At 38.9% G+C, this 22,610-nt stretch overlaps 1 protein-coding gene across 1 annotated transcript in view; it reads left to right on the forward strand.

Annotated features, from left to right (window-relative positions):
• The window catches only part of DNAH14 (dynein axonemal heavy chain 14), a 419,312-nt gene that overhangs the window by 268,128 nt on the left and 128,574 nt on the right, over positions 1 to 22,610 (forward strand). The window contains exons 51-56 of the mRNA XM_075542667.1: positions 484 to 651; positions 2,023 to 2,115; positions 5,413 to 5,610; positions 7,444 to 7,608; positions 9,264 to 9,455; positions 20,837 to 21,018. Of these exons, the coding sequence (XP_075398782.1) occupies positions 484 to 651; positions 2,023 to 2,115; positions 5,413 to 5,610; positions 7,444 to 7,608; positions 9,264 to 9,455; positions 20,837 to 21,018 (998 nt within the window). The remainder of the gene's footprint in view (positions 1 to 483; positions 652 to 2,022; positions 2,116 to 5,412; positions 5,611 to 7,443; positions 7,609 to 9,263; positions 9,456 to 20,836; positions 21,019 to 22,610) is intronic.

Here is a 22,610-nt window from a genome sequence, read left to right on the forward strand (position 1 = left end):
GCAACTGTATTTCAACATTTTTGGGTTTCCTTTACAGCTCCTAGGAGCTCTGATGATGTAGTAGTTGCCCATTGGGCTGCTAAGCACAAGGTCAGCAGGTCTAAACCACCAGCCACTCTGTGGGGGAAAGAGGAGGCTTTCTATTCGGTACAAAGTTCGTCTCAGAAGCCCACTGGGGAAGTTCTACCTTACTTTATAAAGTTCCTCGGAATTGAGTTGAAAACAGTGAATTTGTTACTTTGTCTTTTATGACTCTTGCATTTTATTTTATGTGCTTTAAACCCTTATTCTGAAAAGGATTTCATTGACAAAAAAGGATCACTGACCCAAGGGGTCCAATAGCAACAAAAAAAGGGGGTGGGTTAAGAACGCCTGCATCATAGCTCCCTGTACCACGAGCTTCTATTTTGCAGATACTACTTTAATATTGATAATGGAGAGAATTGTGGTAGTAACAGACACTATTAAATTATTATCTTACAGATTTCATGGACCAAAGAAAGGCTGATGAATGACTCGACTGTCTTTGTAGATTTCTTGAATATCAACAAGCCTCATGGGAAAAAGATCTATAAAAATACCAATAACTATTATAAACTTGCCAATATTCTTCATGAATTCCAGATGAAATTGGGGCCAACGTCTTTGGAGGTAAAGCTCCTACTATATAAAAATTTGAGGCTATTGTTTATAGAGAAAGTGCTAGAATGGTGTCACAGTGGATTAAGCATTGGTCTACTAACTGAAAGGCCTTCAAACCCATGAGCTGTTCCATGAGGAAAGCTGAGGCCGACTATTCCAGGAGGTCTAGACCCTGAAACCGCAGGGTGAAGTTCTCTCTTCTATAGGCTCAATGTGGGTTACAGTCGACTCTAGGCCACAGGTTTGGGTTTAAATTAAATATGCAAAGAACTTCAAAAACATTCTTGGAAATTTTCTATTATCTTTCAATTCCATTTTTTCATAAACTTTATAAATCCCAAATGAAATAGGATATTTGTGTATATGTATACGTGTATGTCTGTGTATGGAATGTGTATGTATGTGTAATTTAAAACCCACTGTTCAGATATAGTGCAAGTGCCCACAAGAAATGGCCATGTGGGCAGAGTGGCCCAAAGGAGACCATCAGTAAGACTATAAGAGATACTGCAGAAAGCATGGTCAGGGGAGGAAGACTATGTCTCACCCAGTAGAGCACTAACCATGGTGCATACATGCTTACTATTCTGAAACATAATATAATGTATTCTTATATTTAAGCACATGCATGCAGATACTTTATACAATGAAGGCATTTCATAAAATAAAATTTTCAAAAATAAAAAAACCACTGTTGATTAATTCTGAATCAAGGTATTTATAGATCATTTGAAGTACAGTTTTTTTAAAGTTCCTGATCCTTCTAGGAAATAAAAAAGAAAATACACAATGTTATATTATTTAATCTTATTTGGAAGCTAAAGTGCACCCCTGAGGCTGCAGAGAGCTTGATGAATTTTGTAGCTCTGAATGGAGTTAAGAAACACAAAGGAGAGCCTACCAGCATGCCCAGAGTAGCAATATAGTCAGCAAGATGGTGTGACTTTGTTACCTTTGTTCCATTGCTATTGTGGGCAGAGATGAGGGAAGTAAGACTTCATGGTTGTGCTGTATTTGAACAGAGATATCAATAAAGCCTTAGATACCATAAACCACTCTCCTGAGTCGGTTCTTTCCACCACTTGCCTAAGACAGAGCAGTAGAAAAGCATCCTGGGTGCTGTGCCCTTCTATTCATTATCTTCTTTCAACCCCGTGACCAAACGCGCCCCCACCCCCGCCCCCGATGCTGCTCATCTGAGGGTGGCACCGTGACCATCCGCCCTGTGGAACTTTCTCCCTAAGCGTGTCTGGCTATCAGGGTCCAGGACCTCGACCGCTGGATGACTTGCATGGCTCTTTTCGTTCCTATCTCCTAGTATGTAAAGCCACATCCTCCTGTAATTTGTTTGTCTGTTTGTTTGCCCCCTTCCTTTGTAAGATTTCTCATTCTCTGGTGTTCTTCAAAGAAGCCATTCAGCATATTACAAGAGCGGCAAGGGTCATTCGGCAACCGTGGAGTCACATGCTACTGGTAGGATTTTAACTTTTTCGATATTTTGAAAAGAATAAAATAAGGAAACTTTAATAAAATATGCCTCATTTATTATAGAAATTTGTGTCTATACATTTTTGGAAAACCATAATCATTGAGATGCATTAAAGGTTATTTTAGTTTTGATCTATTGTATCTTGGGTTAGTATGACTTTTAACTGACTCAACAGCACCTCACAACAGACGGAATGGGAACAAAATTCTGGAAGGTGTTTGGTGAAGATAAAACTTATGGATCTTGTACTATTTCTAGTGTATCCTTGGTATTAACATAGTATCTTTGTAGGTCAGTCGTGCCTTAAAACACAGTACATTTATTGATTTAGAAGTGTAAACCTTTGCACTAAGCTTTACTTTCACAATAAAAAATATTTAAAATAGAACTCTAGAAAATATTGTTAATGCAAAAGAAGATAGTAAAGGAGAAATGAAGCAGGGGAAAGACATAAAACACAAAGAAAACATAACAAAATTACAGCTATAAATTAACTCATACCAACAATAATATTAAAAGTAAGTACATTAAATATACCAATAAAAAGGTAGAGCTTGTCATACTGAATATTTTTAAAAGAAGAAAATTCAAATATTGGTTGTCAATAAGAGTCATTTTTAGATTCACAGACACAAAGAGGTTGAAATGAAAAGATAAGTTATGATAAACTATACAAACTATTACCAAAGGAGAGTTGAAATGGGCATACTAGTACTAGACAAAATAGACTTTAAGGCAAAAAAAAAAAAGTTGGTGTGAAACAAAGAAATGCATATTATAATGATAAAAAAGATTAATTCCCAAGAACATATAACAGTTATAAATATTTACACCCTGAACAGCAACCCCCAAAAATATATTAACGCAATCTGACAGAAGTAATGAAATAAATAAATAATTTCATAATAATAGTAGGATATATCAATACCTCTGATCTCAATTATTGATACAGCACCTGAGCATAAAATCAGCCAAGATAAAGACCTGCACAATACTATAAAGAAACTTGATCTAATTTACAACTTTAGAACACTCTACTCAAAACTATAGAATATGCATCTTTCTTAAGCACACATGAATTATTCTCCAGGATAGACTATGTTCTTTAACTAATTAAAAGTCAAGCAAAATATCTATTCTGGTTACAAAAGAATTCAATTTAAAAAATACCAGAAGGAAAATAGAAAAGTTAACAGACATGTGAAATTTTTATAAGTGAAAGTCGATTATTGAAAAAAAAAATAATCCAATAAGCAATGAGTGAAAGAATTGTGGGAAAACTTATAAAATATTTTAACATCAATGAACCCAAAAGCAACATGCCTAAATCATGTTAGAGAAAACTTTATAGCTATGTTTAAGAAGAGGAAAATCTCAAATCAGCAATTTAGTATTACACCTCAGGGAACTACAAAAAGGAAACCAACCTAAACCCCAAATGAGCAGAAAAAAACAAAAAATATTAGAGGAAAAAAAGTAGAAATCAACATAAAAAAATGCTTCCTTGTAAAGGTCAACAAAATTGACTATCTTTAGCTGAACTAGAAGAAAAAGACTCTTCAAATTATTAAAATCAGGAATGAAAGAGAACATATCAGTTTTACATTTAACACTTCATACACTATGTCATCTTACTCATTACCATTCTCTTCAGTGTATTTGATGCGCTTCTTTATCCTTTCTTTTGAAGCTCTGAGTTCCTGGTTTGTCATTCATAACCATTGTACTTGGTTTCGCAAATCTTTGTGTTAGAGGGTCTAGATCAGCGGTTCTCAACCTATGGGTCGCGACCCCTTTGGAGGTTGATAGACCCTTTCACAGGGGTCACCTACAACCATCCGAAAACATATTATTTCCGATGATCTTAGGAACCGAGACACCACTCCTCTAAATAACTGACATGAAGACTGTTACCCATGCTACTCCATGCTTCAAGACAAAATTTCATTTATTTGTCATTAGAAATAAATATTTCACAGTATATAATTACATATTGTTTTTGTGATTGATCACTATGCTTTAATTATGTTCAATTTGTAACAAGGAAAATACATCTTGCATATCAGATATTTACATTACAATTCATAACTAGCAAAATTACAGTTATGAAGTAGCAACGAAAATAATTTTATGGTTGGGGTCGCCACTACATGAGGAGAACTCTATGTATTAAAGGGTTGCGGCACTAGGAAGGTTGAGAACCACTGGTCTAGATAGTGTATCTGTCTAGTCAACCATCTTGACTCCTCTTCCACCATAGGGGATCCTAGTCCTTAAACTCTATAAAAGCGTATTGCCAGGTCTTCTGTCCTGTGGAGCAACTAATGGGTTTCACTACTTAATGTTCAGTTAATAGCAAATGCTCAGTCATTGCACCACCAGGGTTTCTAAGTATTTGATGAGAAATATTCAAGGATCATATTCATGTATCTAGTGTTGCATCATGTCATGGACTATTGTATACCATCTAGTTGATTCCAGCTAATAGTAATCTTATATGACAGAGTAGAACTGCTCCACGGTGTATTTCTCTCTCTTTGTTTCCTATTTATGTAGTCTATTTATATATACTAGGAATAATATATATACTATATATAACAATAGTATATAATATAAATATATAGAATAATACAATAATAATATATTTGTGAATTGATGAATACATTATGTTTTAAGTGTACAATTCAATGTTATTTTTATTAAACTATCAATGTTTTTTTATTAAACTTACAGGTATACAACCATCACAATAATCCATTTATTATTACATTTCCATTATCCACCTCCCAAAAAATCCTTTATGCCCATTTGAAGTCAATTTCCATTCCCATTCGGTCATAAGAAATTATTAATATGCTTCTGATCTCTAAATTTATCATTCACAGATATTTTATGTAAGTGAAATAACATGATATAAAGAGTTTGTTATTGAGCTTTAATAATATAGTATGCATTAATTTTTATGTTTTTATCATTGAATCTTATTCTAGTGTACAGGCATACCACAATGTATATATTCATGAACCCTCCAAGACATGTTTGGATTGTTTCTACATTTTGACTATTATGAATACTGCTGATATAAACATTTTTATCCTTGAGTGAATATTTGTTTTTCTCTTGCTAGCGTATTAGACATTCAGTATTTTATCAACACAGCATGGTTATAAAAATAGTCAGAGGTCTTTTAATTGTCTAGCACACTGAAACATAAAAATATAGATTTAAAGATTCTAATAATATGTATAGGAATTAGATGTTGATTTTTGTCTCCTCTATAGATTGGAATAGATGGGCGTGGAAAAACAACATGTACAACTTTGGCCTGTCACTTGACACAACACAAACTGTACCAAATGCCTGTAACTCACAATTATGCCTACCTAGAATTCAAGGAAGACTTTAAAAGAGTCTTCATTCAAACAGGATTAGAAGGAAACCCTACTGTTTTGATGGTCGCTAATTTAAACATAGATCAAGTAAGTGCTTCTTGTCTTTATTATTTGTCAAGCTTGTTGTTTGGGTAGCTTAAAATAAATTTAACTTTTGAAAAGAAAGTAGTAAGAAAATATCTATGTAATTGTTTTTTTGTTTTTTTTCTATGTAATTGTAATCACACTATATATTTTTGCATAAACATTGCAACATAAGCATTCTCCTATCTTTGTCATTTTCATTTTAATTAATGAATTAGAAGCAATTTATCTAGGTAGCTGAAGTCAATTATTTTATATCTAAACTAGTTTTTCAATCCTTGTATCTAAAAAATTTTAAACTATCGTTTGACACCACTATTAGACCATGTATGTAATCTGTAGTGCTCTCCTAGCACTGAGACTTCTGTTTCTCCTCTTCTTGTGTTTTACTTTTCCTATTGTTAGAACTTTCTTTGCAGGATATATTCTCTTTACATACAAGCAAAAAATATTTATCACCCACCATTTTTATTACATGTTACTTTGTATCACTTAAACTTTCCACAGCCAAAGCAAAGTTAAGAAAACCATCATCTCAGATCATATTTACTTCTTGGTGGCAAATTTCAAGGGAACATTTACTGCTCTATCCTGTCATATTTCTCATTAACACTGGAACATTTTATAGAGATTAAATTTCATTAAGTTGAAATAATCCCTAAACCTTGTTATTTCTAGTTTGTTTACCAGTACAAACTTATGTGAACTGCTTTGGGATCAAGATCAGCCCCGTGTATCATTGAACCCACCTCTCCATACTTCTTACCAAATGCTTAACATTGTGTTCTGAATGCTGTACTATTCAATAGATATTGTCTGATATTTGAATGAAGCTTATTTTGACTGAGAAAATATAAGCTTAATGGGTGAGATAGTTAAGGTTTACTGTGCCAACCTGGCCAATAAACACATGTGGGTTTAATTGAAGGGCAGAGAGATAAATAGCTTGGTGAGCCTCACATTTCTAGCTCTTGGGTCTCTTGCTCTGTGATGGTCGGACCAGGGTGCAGCTGCCTTAGCCAGTTCCCTGCTTCAGCTGGCAAGGTTCACTTCCTGCAAGCTATCCCAGAGAGGAAGCCACATGGACCTACCCCGATGGAACCCTGGTGCTGGAGCAGCCGCATAGAGACCCCTGCCAGTACTGAGATGCTTACACACTCACTGATTCAGCTATCCTCCTGCAGTCAGCATCATTGCGTGTGTTTTATGAGATGGAGGAGGACTTTGTAGATCGATGTTGGACATACAGGCTAATGTTGAACTTATGGGCTTGGACAGCACTGGGTTGGGATGCTTTCTTTTTTTTTAACATTTTATTAGGGGCTCATACAACTCTTATCACAATCCATACATATACATAGATCAATTGTATAAAGCACATCTGTACATTCTTTGCCCTAATCATTTTCTTTTTTTTTCCTTTTCTTTTTTTACATTTTATTAGGGGCTCATACAACTCTTAGCACAATCCATACATATACATACATCAATTGTATAAAGCACATCCGCACATTCCCTGTCCCAATCATTCTCAAAGCATTTGCTCTCCACTTAAGCCCTTTGCATGGGATGCTTTCTTAACATACACTTACCCTTTATAAAAAACCCTTGTGTGTGTGTGTGTGTGTGTGTGTGTGTGTGTGTGTGTGTGTGTTTCTGTGGATTTGTTTCCCTGGTTTACCCAGACTAACACAATAGACTAACTAAGAGAATGTTAGCATTTTAATAATTAGTTTTAGTGTCCTTTAATCACTGTTTCTTCCTTGGTTTGGTGTGTTTACAGTAGATTATGTGAAAAGCTTACTAATTCCTAATTAAATATATGTTTCACCTAAGGAGAAACTATTGGAAGATTTGAACTACATTTTGAATTCAGGAGAAATACCTGACTTATTTGAAAATGAAGAGCTGGATTCTATTATGCAAAGGATTAGATCTCTTGCTGAACAGACCGGTTACATAGATAATAGTAAAGAAGCTTTATTTTCATTCTTCCAAAAGGTACTTTTTTTAGATTGACTTGATTAAATTATTGTTAAATTAAAAGTAGACTAAATTAATAGCTCTGTACATGATTTTCCAGTATAATATCATTTCAATCTTTGAATGAATTTATAAGATGAAAAAATGACCACCACCTCACATACAGACACATAAATTTTAACAAGGGTCTGAGCCTTACCAGCTATCAATGGTTTAAAGAGAACCAAAAAGAGCTAAAGGCAATGAAATGAGAAGCCAATTCCCAAGATTATTTCTTGCATTTCGATCTCTTCTTAGCAAATGTGGTTTTCATTTCATTTGAGGAAGGCATGAAAAAAAGAATTTTTTCCATCACTTTGAATAACCCTAGAATTGATGAGGAGGTATAAATCCATAAAGCAAAAGCAGGAAATATTTGGAATGAATTCAGCAGTTATGTGATTGTGAAGGAATTGATCTGAATGCTAGATGTAGACTAGACCAATGAACTCATCTTTCTGTGTCTTTCCTTCATACTACGGTAGAATGACACCTACTGATGGTCAAAATGTTCACTCAAAGAGTGTCATTATGCCACTTAGTTTGGGTACCAAATTTTGCCACTCATGGGGTCATTTGAGAATTGAAGTGGGCCACTCTCTTTTCTTCAACATATACTTAGTAATCTTGCAAAAGGACTTGTAAACACTTCCAGAAATTGAATCCCCAATTGAGAGAAAACAATATGATGTGAGTGCTTTGGATTGTGTTATAGTTTTAAATGGCACGTTAAAAAACTGGAAATCGTTATCCTGATAATTTATGGAATGCTATTGTACTATTTTTCATAGCTGGTTTATCCAGTTATGGATAATCAATAATAAGGAAGAACAAAGAAAAAAATTTTGGGTTGTGAAGACTAGTACATTCCAGAAATTAAAACTAAATCAAGAACCCCAATTAAAATCTATTTTAATTAGTTGTTTCCTTATTTAATATAATGTATATCTAATTCTAAAAAGTATTTGAATTGTCACACAATAACAATAAATAGCTAACCACATTTTAAACTAGATAATGTTAGATATTCCCAGGTTAATGGATGATGATGAATGAAGCAAAGAGAGATGTTTTCAGTTTTACCTTAAATGCTTGTGCACTATATGGATTTTTAAATGAACAGTAATACTCCATGAAATTTTTCAAGAGCTATGCTTTATTAATATCTTATTTGGTGCTCTACTCCTATTGTCTTTCAGCTCTAAGCTGCCCTGCTTTTTTTTTTTTTAACTTTGCGCTTCTGTGGGTCTTAAAAATATCCCAGAGGAAGAGCTAAGTAGTCAGATCTCTTACATTCTGATATAAGGTGTCTATGGTACACAGCTCTAGCACCAAGCTCCCCTCTTAAGAGTTGGTTTATATAAGGGATGGCCTTGGTCAGGTGCCGCCACAACCAGTTGAACCAGTCACCTGGAGCACAGCATGACTGCTTTCCTCGGAAGAGCTCTGTAGGATTAGTTGATTCCATTTAAAAGACTCCATTTATGTAAGGAGTTCAACGCACAATGGATCTGCCTCTGTTCTATTCAGTAAGAAAAGAATTGAAACCAATTGTAAATTAAATTTTCAATGTGATGTATCTTTTCAAAGCAGTGGAATGTGTTTTAACAATTTAAATTTTCATTAATTTTCAGAGAATACATAAAAATCTTCATATTTTTATGACTATGAATCCTGCAGAAACTAATTTTCGCCAAACGTGTAGAACATTTCCTTCTTTAATTACTTCCTGCACAATCAATTTGTATGAGCAGTGGCCAGAAGAAGCTCTCCTTAGTGTAGCCAATTCTTTCTTAACAGAAAAGGTTAACTTGAAGAACAGAAAGGTAAACTTGACCTCTTTTTTTTTTAAGGCGCCTGCAAATGAAGGTATCAATGTATTAACTTCTCGAGCAGCCTTACTATCAGGCAAACCATTGTAATCTTGATTGTACTAGATCACACTCAGTTCTTGGGCAATTGACACCCCCCCCCCTCTGCCTACAGACACAAACTGAATTTGTACTGGGGGCAACTACCTCCTACTTGTTCCTTGACAGAAATTTCCTCCCTGTCCTTTTGAATGTTGATGGGGCGACTTTCCTTCTTACGCACTCTTTGTATTTTTGTCTTTATACAATTATGATTTCAGCCTTACCACCTTAGTACGATTTTGTTTTCTCTTGGGGTCCCCAGCTGTGAAGCACAGGAGGAGTGGGTGCATAATGAGAATATCTGGCACAAGGGGTTATAGGGAATGCAGTGGGGCGGGGGGCGGGGGGAGCAATAGGAAGGGAAAGGGGATTTGGGGAATAGATAATGAATGCGGTATGGGGGAGGGAGTACTAGAACTGATTGTGATTACCTAACTTATGTTAAAAGTGATTTATCCAATGGGGTGGGGGATGCTCTAAGATTGATGTGGTGGTGACGGTGTAATGGCCCTTGATATGATTGAATGACTGAACTGTTGAATTGTATGATATGTAAATTATATAAAATTGTTGGGGGGAAGATTTATTGAGATATTTTTAACTAAAACCAGCACCTGACAATAGTAAGTCTCTGAACAGCAATGGACCCTAGATGAATTACATGAGCAGTCATGGTTAAGGGCTCAACTACGAGCCAAAAGGTTGTCAGGTCTAACCTATCCAGAGGTGCTTTGGAAGGCTAGTCTGGTGATCTGCTTCCAAAAAGTCACAGCTTTAAAAACCCTATGAATGAGTTCTACTCTGTACACCTGGGGTCACGATGAGTCAGAATCAACTCACAATAACTAATGACACTGGCCAAAAGGATTAAACAGATCAAGCATTTGTCTGGACTGCTCATCAATTCTCTGACTTTCCAGTTCTTATTTCTTTAACACCCTGTTTCAAACAAGCAAAGATGCATCGTTGCATCTGGTCTCTTCACTACTCTACCATCCTACTGAGCCACAGGTCCATAGAAGAAACACAACCTCCCTTTTGTGTAGCGCATCATATTGTGAGGGTCCTGCAATCTTTGATATGGTAATTTGTCATTTGCTGTGGGTGGGCTACAAAAGCAGAACTACAGAGAGAGAGACCACAAGTCACGACATAAAATTCACTCAAAATATATGAGCTACAATAAGTGTACTGAGCTAGTGATTCACCTGAAGATTCCATAAGACTCAGGTGACAAAAAAGCGGGAAAGGGTCTTCATAAAAGAAGCCTGAACACATAGAGACTTTCCAAGTGTTCAACAGAAGCAAAGGTCAAGAATAGTAAAGACAGAATGCACTGAGGAAGAAAATGTAGTTGGGATAAAAATGACTGAGATGTTTGGGTAGGTTTGGTGACCTGGAGATGGATAGGCAATCAGGATTTTGAAACATCTAAATTGGAATTCTCCAACACTAAGCAAAGGGAATACTTTCTTATCTGGTTTTGCTCACCTATATGAAGTGGTTTCCAAAAGTTCATGAGGAAAAAATGGAGTTCAAAGGATTTTTCCACAAATTTTTTGAAGGCTCATACTCAAATTTCCTTAAGTTACTTTCTATTAATGACCTGCTTCCAAAGAAAGATGTAAGACAAAGATAAACCTTGGCCCTTGACACTGATGCCCTAAATCCTTAGATGGTTGCTCCTTCCACCCCACCACCATCCCAACCATTAATATGTATATAATTTTGTCCCATTCATCCAGGACCTTTCTGTACATCTCCACATCTCAGAAATGATAGCCTATTTCAATGTTCCATATTTTTATTTCATTTTGCTTGAAAGTAACTTTTAAGATAGGCCTTGGTCAGAAATGAAGAGCAGATGCTCTGTCCTCCCTCCTCCTCCTCCGGCTCTTTGCGAGGACCTGGCTGGTGAGATCATGGCTGTACTGGAGATTCAGTCTGTATATGGTGTTTTGAATGCTGTGCATCCAAGCTGGCACCAATTTTGGCTTCCAGCAATATAAAAGACAGAAACTGATCACATCTGTTGGCGGAGTTTGCTGATATCTTTTCTTTAAGGATGACATTAAAATTAAAATAATTCTGTTTTTTTTATAAAAAGAACTTAATATCCTATGAAAAATGAGCCAATTGTTTCTTTTTAATTAAAAGATCGTTTTATTGGGGGCTCTTACAGCTCTTATAACAATCCATACATCAATTGTATCAAGCATATTTGTACATATGTTGCCATCATTATTTTCTAAACATTTACTTTCTATTTGAGCCCTTTGTATCAGCTCCTTTTTTTCCCCTCCCTCCCTGCTTCCTCACCTTGTGATCCCTTGATAAATTATAAATTATTGCTTTCATATCTTGCACTAACTGCTGTCTTCCTTCCCCTATGGTCTCTGTTGCTGGGGAGCAGGGGTGTATGTGTCCATGATTGTGATTGGTTTTCCCTTGCTCCCCTCTTCTCCCCACCTCCCTCCTACCCTCCTGGTATCGCTATTCCCATTCCTATTCCTGGATATCATGTGTTGTAAGCTCTTATCTCTTATCTGTACCTGTGTACATGATACGATCTAGTCTTCAGGGAAAGGCTCGACTGGGGTCATGATAGTGGGAGTGGGGAGGTGGGTGAGGAAGCCTCAAGGAGCCAGATGAATATTGTGTTTCTTTGGTACTATACTGTGCCCTGGTTGACTCATCGCTTCCTTGTGACCCTTCTGTGAAGGGATGTCCCACTGTGCACAGATGTGTTTGGAGTCTCTGCTCCAACCCCACTCATTCTCAACAATATGTTTTTGTTTGTTTGTTTGTTTGTGGTCTTCGGATGCCTGTTACCTGATCCCATCAACACCTCATAATCACACAGGCTGGTGCGCTTTTTCCATGTGGGCCTGTTGCTTTTCTGCTAGATGGCAGCTTGTTTAACTTTAAGCCCCCAGATTCAATATATTTTGAAATCTGAGCACCATCTGCTTTCTTCACCACATTTGCTTACGCACGCATTTTGTCTTCAGTGATCGTGTTGGGAGGGTGAGTATCACAGAATACCAAGTTGTTGGAACTCAGTATACTTGCATTGAAGCAAGGCTTGAACAGAGGCCCAAAGTCTGTCCACTACCTCAGTGTATTGCCATATAAATGTATGTACCTAAACCAATGCCTATTTTTTATTAATTAATGTATTTATATATGTACACACCTATGCTTATACCTCTATCTATAGCTTTATTCCTAGATCATTCCTGTGTATCCTTTTACATTTCTCCTGCCCCACCATAATGCTTGCCCTTCTTCTGCCTCTTAGTAATTCTTGTCAGCTAGATTGCTGTTGCTAAAACAACCCCCAGGATCTCTAAGTCCTCCTGATTATTGACTTAATTCCCTAGTTATTCCCCTGTCTGTGGCACTGTTTGCTCACAGCTCCCTTCCCAACATCCTCCACCCACCAAGTCCCTCTAGAACCATCAGTCAGTTGCTTTCTCCTTGAGTTTGATTCCCATACCTATCTCAGGGGACTCAGATTGTACTTATCCTTTTGTGATTGGCTAAATTCACTGAGCATTATTTCCTCTAACTCTTCCCACGAGATGATGTGCTTCATTTGATCATCAATGCTTTTAAGTGATGCATAGTACTCCATTGTGTGTATGTGCCAGAGTGTTCTAACCCACTCATCTATCAAATGGAAATTTAGGTTGTTCTAACCCACTCATCTATCAAATGGAAATTTAGGTTCTTTGCCATTGTGAATTGTGCTGTAATAAACATTGGAGTGTAGATGACTGGTCATGGTTTATGTCATACCTCTTCTCAATATATGTCCAGTAGAGGGATAGCTGGGTCATAGGGAAGCTGAATTTCCATTTGCTTTAAATATCGCCAGATCGCTTTCCACAGAGGCTGTACATATTTACCTGACAACCAGCAGTGGAGGAAAGTTCCTTTCTCTCTACATCCCCTCCAACATGTGTTGCTTTCTGATTTTCTGATTTGGGGTATCCTCAAGGGTGTTAGGTAGTATCTCATGGTTGTTCTAATTTTCATTTCTCGGATAGCTAATGATCAGGAGCATCTACTCAAATGTTTATTGGCCATTTGGGTCTCCTCCTGTGGTAGTTACATAATCTGGTGTCAACTTGCAAAGGGGTGAAGTCTAGCCTGTCAATCAGGCCACAGCTTGATGACCTCATTTGGAGGCACCATAGAGATAAATATCTCACTGGAGGCCATATACACATGGACTCTCTGCTTCAACTTGCTGCTGACAAGACACATGGGGCTACACTAGATTCCTGGAGCTGAAGGAGCCACGTGGAGACCCCTGCCACCATTCAGATGCCTACACCACCACTAGCTCCACAAGACTTTTCACCCTCTAGCCTGTGCTCTTCCTGCATTCAGCATCATTGCATGTGTTGCATGAGTGTGAAAAGGAATTTAAAGATTGTTATTGAACATATGGGCTAATATCGGACTTATGAACTTAATCTGAACTGGCTGTGATGTTTCTCAATATACAATTTCTCTTTTATATCAAGCTCTTTCATAAACACATATAAGTGTCTATGACTTTGTTTCTCTAGTCAACCCAGACTAAGACACTGGCAGGTCTATTGCCCACTTCCTCAGCGGGTTAACGTTTTTCCTCTTTTTGCAGGTTAGGAGGGTATTGAAGATTTTAGTAATAAACCCTTTGTTATGTCATTGCTAAAAGTCCTCTCTCAGTTTGTGGATTCTCTTAGGAAGTCTTTCACCACATACAGGTTTTTATCTTTAGTATATCCCATTTATTGATTTCAGGTTCACCTATGTATGTACCCTTCCCTATTGCAGTTAGCCTACAGATTCCCTGAACCAAGTTTCTTAGGGTTGTCTCGAATTCTTCATTGATGGTCCTGATAGTTTGGGGGTAACTTCTAGGTCTGTGATCTACCTGGAGTTTGTTTTACATAGGGTAAGGTAAGGGTCTTGTTTCATTTTTCTACAGGTGGATATCCATTGTTTCCAGCACCACTTTTGAAAGAGGGCATCTACCTCCCACTTGATGCTTTCTGGGCCCTTGTCGAAGATGAGTTGTCTACATACTAATGGTTTTGTTTCTGGGTTTTCTGTTGTTTTCCATTGGTCTGAGTATCTGTCATTATTCCAGTACCATGCTGCTTTGAGCACTGTGGCTGTGTAGTAGGTGTTAAAGTCAGGTAAAGTGAGCCCTCTGAATTTGTCCTTCTTGAGGAGGTCTCTGCTAATTCTAGACTTCTTCCCTGTCCATATGAAATTGGTGGTCACTTTTTCCATTTCTTTGAAGTAGGTTGTTGGTATTTGAATTGGAAGAGCATTAAACTTATGTAGTGCCTTGGGTACGATTGCTATCTTTACTATATTGTGTCTTCCAATACATGATCATGGGATATTCTTCCACTTGTGGAGGTCACTTTTGATTTCCTGTAGTAGGGTCCTGCTACCCTTTGTATTTTAATGGGAAAGTTGAGGCCATTGATATTCAGAGTTCTCACCTGTGGATTCATTGCTGTCATCTTATACCTTTTGTGTTGAGTGTTTCCCTATCTCCCTTCAGATCAGTGTGCTCTGTTTGTGTGGGGGGCTTCATTTCTTGTCTTCTTTATGCTCTGAGGCCGTGTTATCTTGGTAATTGTTTTTGGTGTGTTGGTTTCTGGGTGGAGTTGGGCTATATGGTGGTCCTCTGCTTGTGCTTGGTGGATTTTGATCTTCTGATCATAGTGAGTCAGCAAGGATTTTACACATGGTTTGGTATCGTATGGCACATTCTTTGAGTTTTTCCTGGTTACTGAAAGACTCTTACCTTGCCATCTATCTTAATAGATAATATGGTGGGGTAGAGGATTCTCAGGCTGGTGGGGGTTTTTTTCTTTCAGTTTGCACATGATGTTACTCCACACTCTCCTCTTCTTTATTGTATCTGCTGATAGATCTAAGCATATTCTTTCCTGAGCACCATTGTATGCTACTTTTTTTTCTTGCTGCTCTTAATGTTTTCTCTTTTTTTCAAAGTTGGATAATTTAACTCTTAGGTCCCTTGGTGAGTTCTCCTTGGGATTTATTCTAATTGGTGTCCTCTCTGCTTCCCGTATAAATGTCTGATTCTCATTCATTAAGGTGGGGAAGGTTGCTTCCAGAAATCCCCTCACTAATTTAGCTGTTGACTTCTTCCTTGTGTCTTGTTCTGGCAAACCAATTACTCGAATATTGTTCCTCTGCATAGCATCTGTCATTGATTTCAGGTTTGCTTCTGTCTCTTTGATTATCTTGTTTCACTGTCTTTACCATTTGTTGAATTCTGCCTGATTGTCCTCGAGATCACTGGTACAATTCTCCGCCTCTTCTAGTCTATTGGTTAGGTCCATGATCATGTGTTTTGCTTCTGTTATCTCATTCGTTAGTGCTTGTATGTTGTGCGTGAACTTTGATGGTGGTCCCTTTGTTGCGTGGACTTCATCCCCTCTATCATGGAATTCATCTCCTCTATCATTGAGTCTTTACTCTGTGCTTCTTCTCTCATATCATGTATTGCTCCAAGCAATATTATGAAGATTTCTTTTTGTGTCAGATCTACATTTGATTCTATTATGAGTGTTTTGTTGGGTTTACGATTCCTCTGCTGTTGCATTTTGTTTTTCTTGTTGAGGGTGTTGAGGTAGGCTGCTGTTTGTGTGTCACTTTGAAAGAACTGGGCACTATGTATCTGTGTGATCAAGGGGCCTGAGGTCTTTCTCTGTGTGACTGGTAAGAGTGTTTTCGAGGACTCCCTGTGGCCTAATATGGTGGTGGGTCAGACTGCTATGTAGGCAGGATGGCATGGGAACTCAGTGACCATCATCAGTGGGGGCCTCAGAGTCTGGGCTGAGGTAGGCGACTGTGGGTATGCCCTGGCTGGTTGGGGCAGGTCTGCAGCACAAGCATGGACTGGTCCTGACTGTCAAGCCACAATTTGCAGCCTTTTAAAGACACTCTGTGGAGCCCAAAACTGGTAGAGCCAGTGGTTTGCCTTGGGCTGTGGCTATCAGCACCTGATTGTTTTTCCCTTTTTGTTCTGTTAAAATCCTACACTGTACTCTGGAGAATGGTGTCTGGCTACCTTGTTGTGTTATGTTAATGGACAGAACTCTGTTGGCTTACCTTCAAAGTTACATAAAGGAGCACAGCACGGAATTGAAAGTGTTTGTGTTAGTCTGGGTTAACTAGAGAAACAAATTCATAGATGCTCATAGGTGTATAAAAAAGAGCCTTATATACAAGAGCAATTGAATATTGAGGGAACATCCCACCCCAGTCTAGTTCAAGTCCCTAAGTCCAATATTAACCCCTATGTCTGATACTAATATATAAATTCCTCTTCAGGGTCATGAAACACATGCAATGTCCCTGAATGCAGGACAATCACAGACCTGTGGGTGGAAATCAGTGCTGGCAGGGGTCTCCACATGGCTTCTGAAGCTCCAAGGCTCTGGCTGCCATCAGCCTATCTTCATGTGGCTTGTGAACAAGAATGTTTAGAAGGAACTGAGCATGTGTCCCTCTTCCTGTGAGCTATTTATCTCCTTAGCACCTCCGAATAAGGGCATCGAGCTACAACCTGATTGGCAGGCTAGACTCCACTCCTTCACTCTTAATCCTTTCAAATTGACAACAGATTGTGTAACTACCACAGTGTTGTTATTGTTGCTGTTTTTTTTTCCTTTTTATAATGGACTTGTGGGGTGCCCTGCTATCTGGTCTGTGTTGAGCTGTCCCCCAGGGAACAGTTTAATGGAGAGGGTTTGAGGCCGAGTGGATCTGAATTCACCCCTGTTTGCACTCCTGTGTTAATCCTGGCTCTACCCAGTTTCGCTCTGGGGAACTACATTCTATCATAGGTAAATATCCCAGCGGAAATTCAATTGCTACAAATTATTGTCTAATTATCTATATTTACCCACACCTGCTGGGAGGAGGCAGAAAGAAGATGCCCGATGTAGTCCCTCTGTCCTGACTGGGAGGGGTGTTACAAAGCCCTAGGCTGCAGGCACAGAGTGGATAGCAGTGAGGAGAGCTCTGATGGGAGGTCTTGTGGCTAGTTCTCAGATGCTCTCTTCAAGACTGGGATTATGACATTTTTTTCCAGCTCCTTTTTTCCCCCCTTCCTCCCCCACCCTCTCACCCTTGTGAACCATCGATAATTTATAAATTATTTTTATTCCCCTTACCCACATTTCTGTTTTTGATCACCTTTGGGGGGAAGGGATTGTACATCAATCATTGTGATTGGTCCACCCTTTCTCCCTCTTCTCCCCCCACCTTCCCTGTGCCCTCATGGTATCACTGCTCTCAATATTGAAAAGATAGAACTGGAGTCATGATAGTGGAGCAGGAGGAAGTATTAAAGAACCAGAGGAATGTTGTCTTTCATTGATGCAAACTGCACCTTGGCTGACTCTTTGTGATCCTTCTATGAGGGGATGTCCAATTGTCTACAGATGGACTTTGGGTCTCCCATCCTACCCACCTCATTCACATCAAAATGGTTGTTTGTTTTGGGTCTTCTGATACCTGATTCCATCAACACCTTGTGATCACACAGATTGGTGTACTTTTTCCATGTGGGCTTGGTTGCTTCCCTGCTAGATGGATGCTTGTTTAACATCAAGCCTTTAAGACCCCAGATACTATATATTTTAATAGCTAGGCACCATCAGCTTTCTTCACCACATTTGCTTATGTACCCATTTAGTCTTCAGAGATTATGTCAGGAAGGTGAGCATCACAGAATACCAGGTTATTAGAACAAAGTGTTCTTGTGTTGAGGGAGGACTTGAGTAGAAGCCCAATGTCTGTCCGCTACCTTATTACTTAACCTAGAAATATATGTACATAGACCTATATCCCTATCATTATATATTAATATATTTGCATATGTAAATATTTAAATGTTGATAGCTCTATAAATGTTTATGCCTATGTTTATACCTCTATAAATGTATTTTGCTTCCTAGTTCTTTCCTCTATTTCCTTTTACTTACTTCCTGTCCCATTATCATGTTCAACCTTCATTCGGCTATCTGTACTTCTTCTTGGCTGCATTGTACTTAATCGAAGCCCACCAGACATTCTATGCTCTCCTTGACATTGATTTTAGATCTCTGGTTGTTCCCTTGTCCCTGAGTTTTTTGGCTCTCTCTTCCTTTCCCTTCCCCTCCTTCTCTCCCCTGTCCCCCCGGAAATGTTGATCCCCTTGCTTTCTTCTCAGGATTGTTTATCCTGCATATCTTACATAGATAGATGTGGGGGGGAAATCCCCAATGAATAGTTCCAGGTCTGCCTGCTGACCCTTAGGAATTTTTTCTGATTAGGTCTGATATAGTGCCATGCCCTTGGTTGCTTTGCTCCCCTTGCTGCTCTGTTGAGCTCCCTGCATGTTATGCCCTAGTGGCGGTAGGGGAGTCAGACAGGCACAATTCTCACACTATGTTCTCTGGTGCTATCCCCCATAGCACTGTGGGTCATGTCTCATGGTGAGGCCAACCCTGCAGTCCTCTCTGTGCATAGGTTGCTTCAAGCGGGAAGTTGTCCTTGAAGCTTGGTGAGTCAGGATGCTATCCTCTCTCTCTCTCTTTCCCTCTTAGTTTGCTCTCCTGTGGTCTGGGCAGATCTGTTATACTGCCTGGGCTGTGTCTTCAGTGCTGTCTTCTGTAGTGCATTCTTCTGGGGAAGGGGGTAGGCATAGCTGGAATAAGGCCCAGCCCTGCAGAACTCTCTGTTAGTACACTGCTTCATGGCGGTATGTTACCCTCAAGGCTTGGGGTACCAGGTTGGGGTATGACCACTTTTAGACAGCAGTATGGGAAAATTAATTTTGCTTCAGGTTTAGGGTGCAGGAAGGGGTGGCAGATGCAGTCCTGCTGGATCTGGCAAGGGGTTCGTGGAGCCTCCGGGCAGACACAGTGAACTTAAAGCGTTCCAGTGAGTTATGGAATCTCTTCATGGATGCAAATCAAAGGGGAAGGACTGAACCAGACCCTAGTACACTGAGGCTATTTTTAGCACTCAGCCTCCCAGTATTGGCCTGCTTACCTCTTAATTGTCTGGTCTAACAGTAGTTGTGCCTACTGGACATCATCTTGACTCCCTTGGCTTTCTTTTTTTTTCACTTTTTTTTTAATCTGCTCATTCTTTGAGGTTAGCATGAAATATCATATGAGGATTTTTTTTTTTTGAGAAACCTTATCCCACCTGCCCAACAGCCTGGATCTTGCTTGATAAAAGTTTTCTATGATTGTGATTTTGTAGCAATTCTTTTTTTTTTTACATTTTATTAGGGGCTCATATAACTCTTATCACAACCCATACCTCTACATACATCAATTGTATAAAGCACATCTGTACATTCTTTGCCTTAATCATTTTCAAAGCATTTTCTCTCCACTTAAGCCCTTTGCATCAAGTCCTCTTTTTTTTCCCCTCCCTCATGAGTCCTTGATAATTTATTGATTGTTATTTTGTCTTCTCTTGCCCTACCCAGAGTCTCCCTTCCCCTCCTTCTCTGCTGTCCGTCTCCCAGGGAGGAGGTCACATGTGGATCCTTGTAATCGGCTCCCCCTTTCCAACCCACTCACCCTCTACTCTCCCAGTATTGCCCCTCACACCCCTGGTCCTGAAGGTATCATCCACCCTGGATTCCCTGTGCCTCCAGCCCCCATATGCACCAGTGTACAACCTCTGCCCTATTCAGTCCTGCAAGGTAGAATTCGGATCATGGTAGTTGGGGGGGGGGGGGGAGAAGCATCCAGGAACTGGGGGAAAGCTGTGTTCTTCATCGGTACTACATTGCACCCTGACTGACCCATCTCCTCTCCTAAACCCCTCTGTGAGGGGATCTCCAGTGGCCAACAAATGAGCTTTGGGTCTCCCCTCTGCACTTACCCCTACATTCACTATGGTATATATTTGCATGATGCCTTATACCTGGTCCCTTTGGCACCTCGTGATCGCATAGGCTGGCGTGCTTCTTCCATGTGGGCTTTGTTGCTTCTGAGCTACATGGCCGCTTGTTCACCTTCAAGCCTTTAAGACCCCAGACACTATCTCTTTTGATAGCCGGGCACCATCAGCTTTCTTCACCACATTTACTTGTTCACCCACTTTGGCTTCAGCAGTTGTGTCGGGAGAGTGAGCATCGTAGAGTTCCAATTTAATAAAAGAAAGTATTCATGCATTGAGAACGCCTTGGTTTTCTTAATGAACATTTGAATTGTTTTAATCCTTTAAAAAAAATTTTGTTTTAGGATTTCAAAGAAAAACTTGCCTACACATGTGTCCAAATTCACAGAAGTATATCAGAATTGGGCATAAAATTCTTTCAAGAAACTGGAAGATATTATTATAACACTCCCCAGAACTACTTAAAATTCATGGAAACATTTGCATCCATTTTGAAGTCACGAGAGAAAGAGATGCAAATAAAAAGGTACGTCTTTGAAGCCAAATAAGAAATATTTTTACATTGGTACTTTATTTCTAAAAAAATTAATGTTTTTAAAATTATTATTCCAAATCTGCCTGTTCAGTGGCAGAAAATGTCAAAGTGCTGCATGACCATAAAAAACAAGGTAGGTAGCTACCTGGTGTGCATTCCAGACAGACTGACATATTCAGCCAGCAGAGCAATGAGGAGAGCTTGCCAGTTTGTCCCTTACACAATGAAAACAGTTGTATAACACGCCAAGTCTCCATTTTTCTGTGCTTGGATGAAACCAAAATAAAAGGGGTCAGAGCACTGCAATACACACTGTAGCACTCTATTACTGAAGAGTCCATGCTACACTTCAGCGAAGTAATTTTTAGCCTGAAATTATACCCAAATGATTGGAGAGGTAATGTGAGACAAAAAGCTTCCTATCTAATCAGATCCAAACCAGGGAGACTGTGAGACACTGCCTCATGTTATCTTCTCTAGAAAATTGGGATGTGAATGAGAAATTATCCTATAGCATTTATTAACAAGTGACCTGTGCTGCTCTCGGGCTTGGGAGGATTACAGGGTGTTCTCCCAGACTTAGTCAGTGGCAGCTAAGCCTAGGTGGGCATCTAGGGGGCATGGTAGAGTTATTTCTCTACAACTCCTTCCTTGACTTTTCACATATCCAACTCAGAATTCTTGTTTAAAATATTGGCCCCTCTATCAGATACTTTAATTGTACTGATGGAGTCTTCCACTAGGTCTGTTCTGTTTGTCTTAGGCAACATTAGATGAGTGTGACCGTGACTGTGACTGTAGCTCTCAGTTGGATGATCCGGCTCAGCGGGAAGATAGTCCACAACAGGCTCCCTGTATGGAGCCTGCCAGTTTAAACTAGCATACCAAGATGTGCTCACAACAACACATAGTGCACCTCAAGTGACCAACAGATGGTCCATTGATCATCATTGATTCTAGAAAGTTTAGACTAGTTGTGTATGACACACCTAATGTTTACATCAATGTTGTACAATCCTTGGCAACAACATTTTTCTAATGTGGGATCAGGGTTTAATTTTATTAAGTTTTTGTTAATAAGGTCAAGTGGAACATGATAGGGGTACTATTTTTATAACAGATGCAGTTGTTATAGTCTATTATAGTCAGTATAACTATTGTTAATAGTCTATATTCAGAAGGGTTGTGGAACAAAGGACATCATTGCTGATGTCAACTGGATTTTGAGTGAAAGCAGAGAATGCCAGAAAGATGCCTCCTTGTGTTTTATTAATCACACTAAGGCATTGGAGACATAACAAACTATGGGTGACCTTGAGGAGATGGGAATTTGAGAACACTGCATTGTGCTCATGAGGAACGTGCACATGGATCAAGAGGCAGCTGCGAAACAGAAAAATGGAGTACTATACTGCATGGTCTAAAATCAGGAAAGATATGTGTCAGGGTTGCATGCTCTCACATTCAATTCGAATGCTGAGCAGATCATCAGAGAAGCTCGATGATATGAAGAAGAGTGCACCATCAGGACTGGAGGAAGGTTTATTAACAGCCTGCGATATGCATATGACACAAGCTTGCTT

This window comes from Tenrec ecaudatus, chromosome 1 (genome assembly GCF_050624435.1).
Source record: "Tenrec ecaudatus isolate mTenEca1 chromosome 1, mTenEca1.hap1, whole genome shotgun sequence".
NCBI classification, from domain to species: Eukaryota; Metazoa; Chordata; class Mammalia; order Afrosoricida; family Tenrecidae; genus Tenrec; species Tenrec ecaudatus.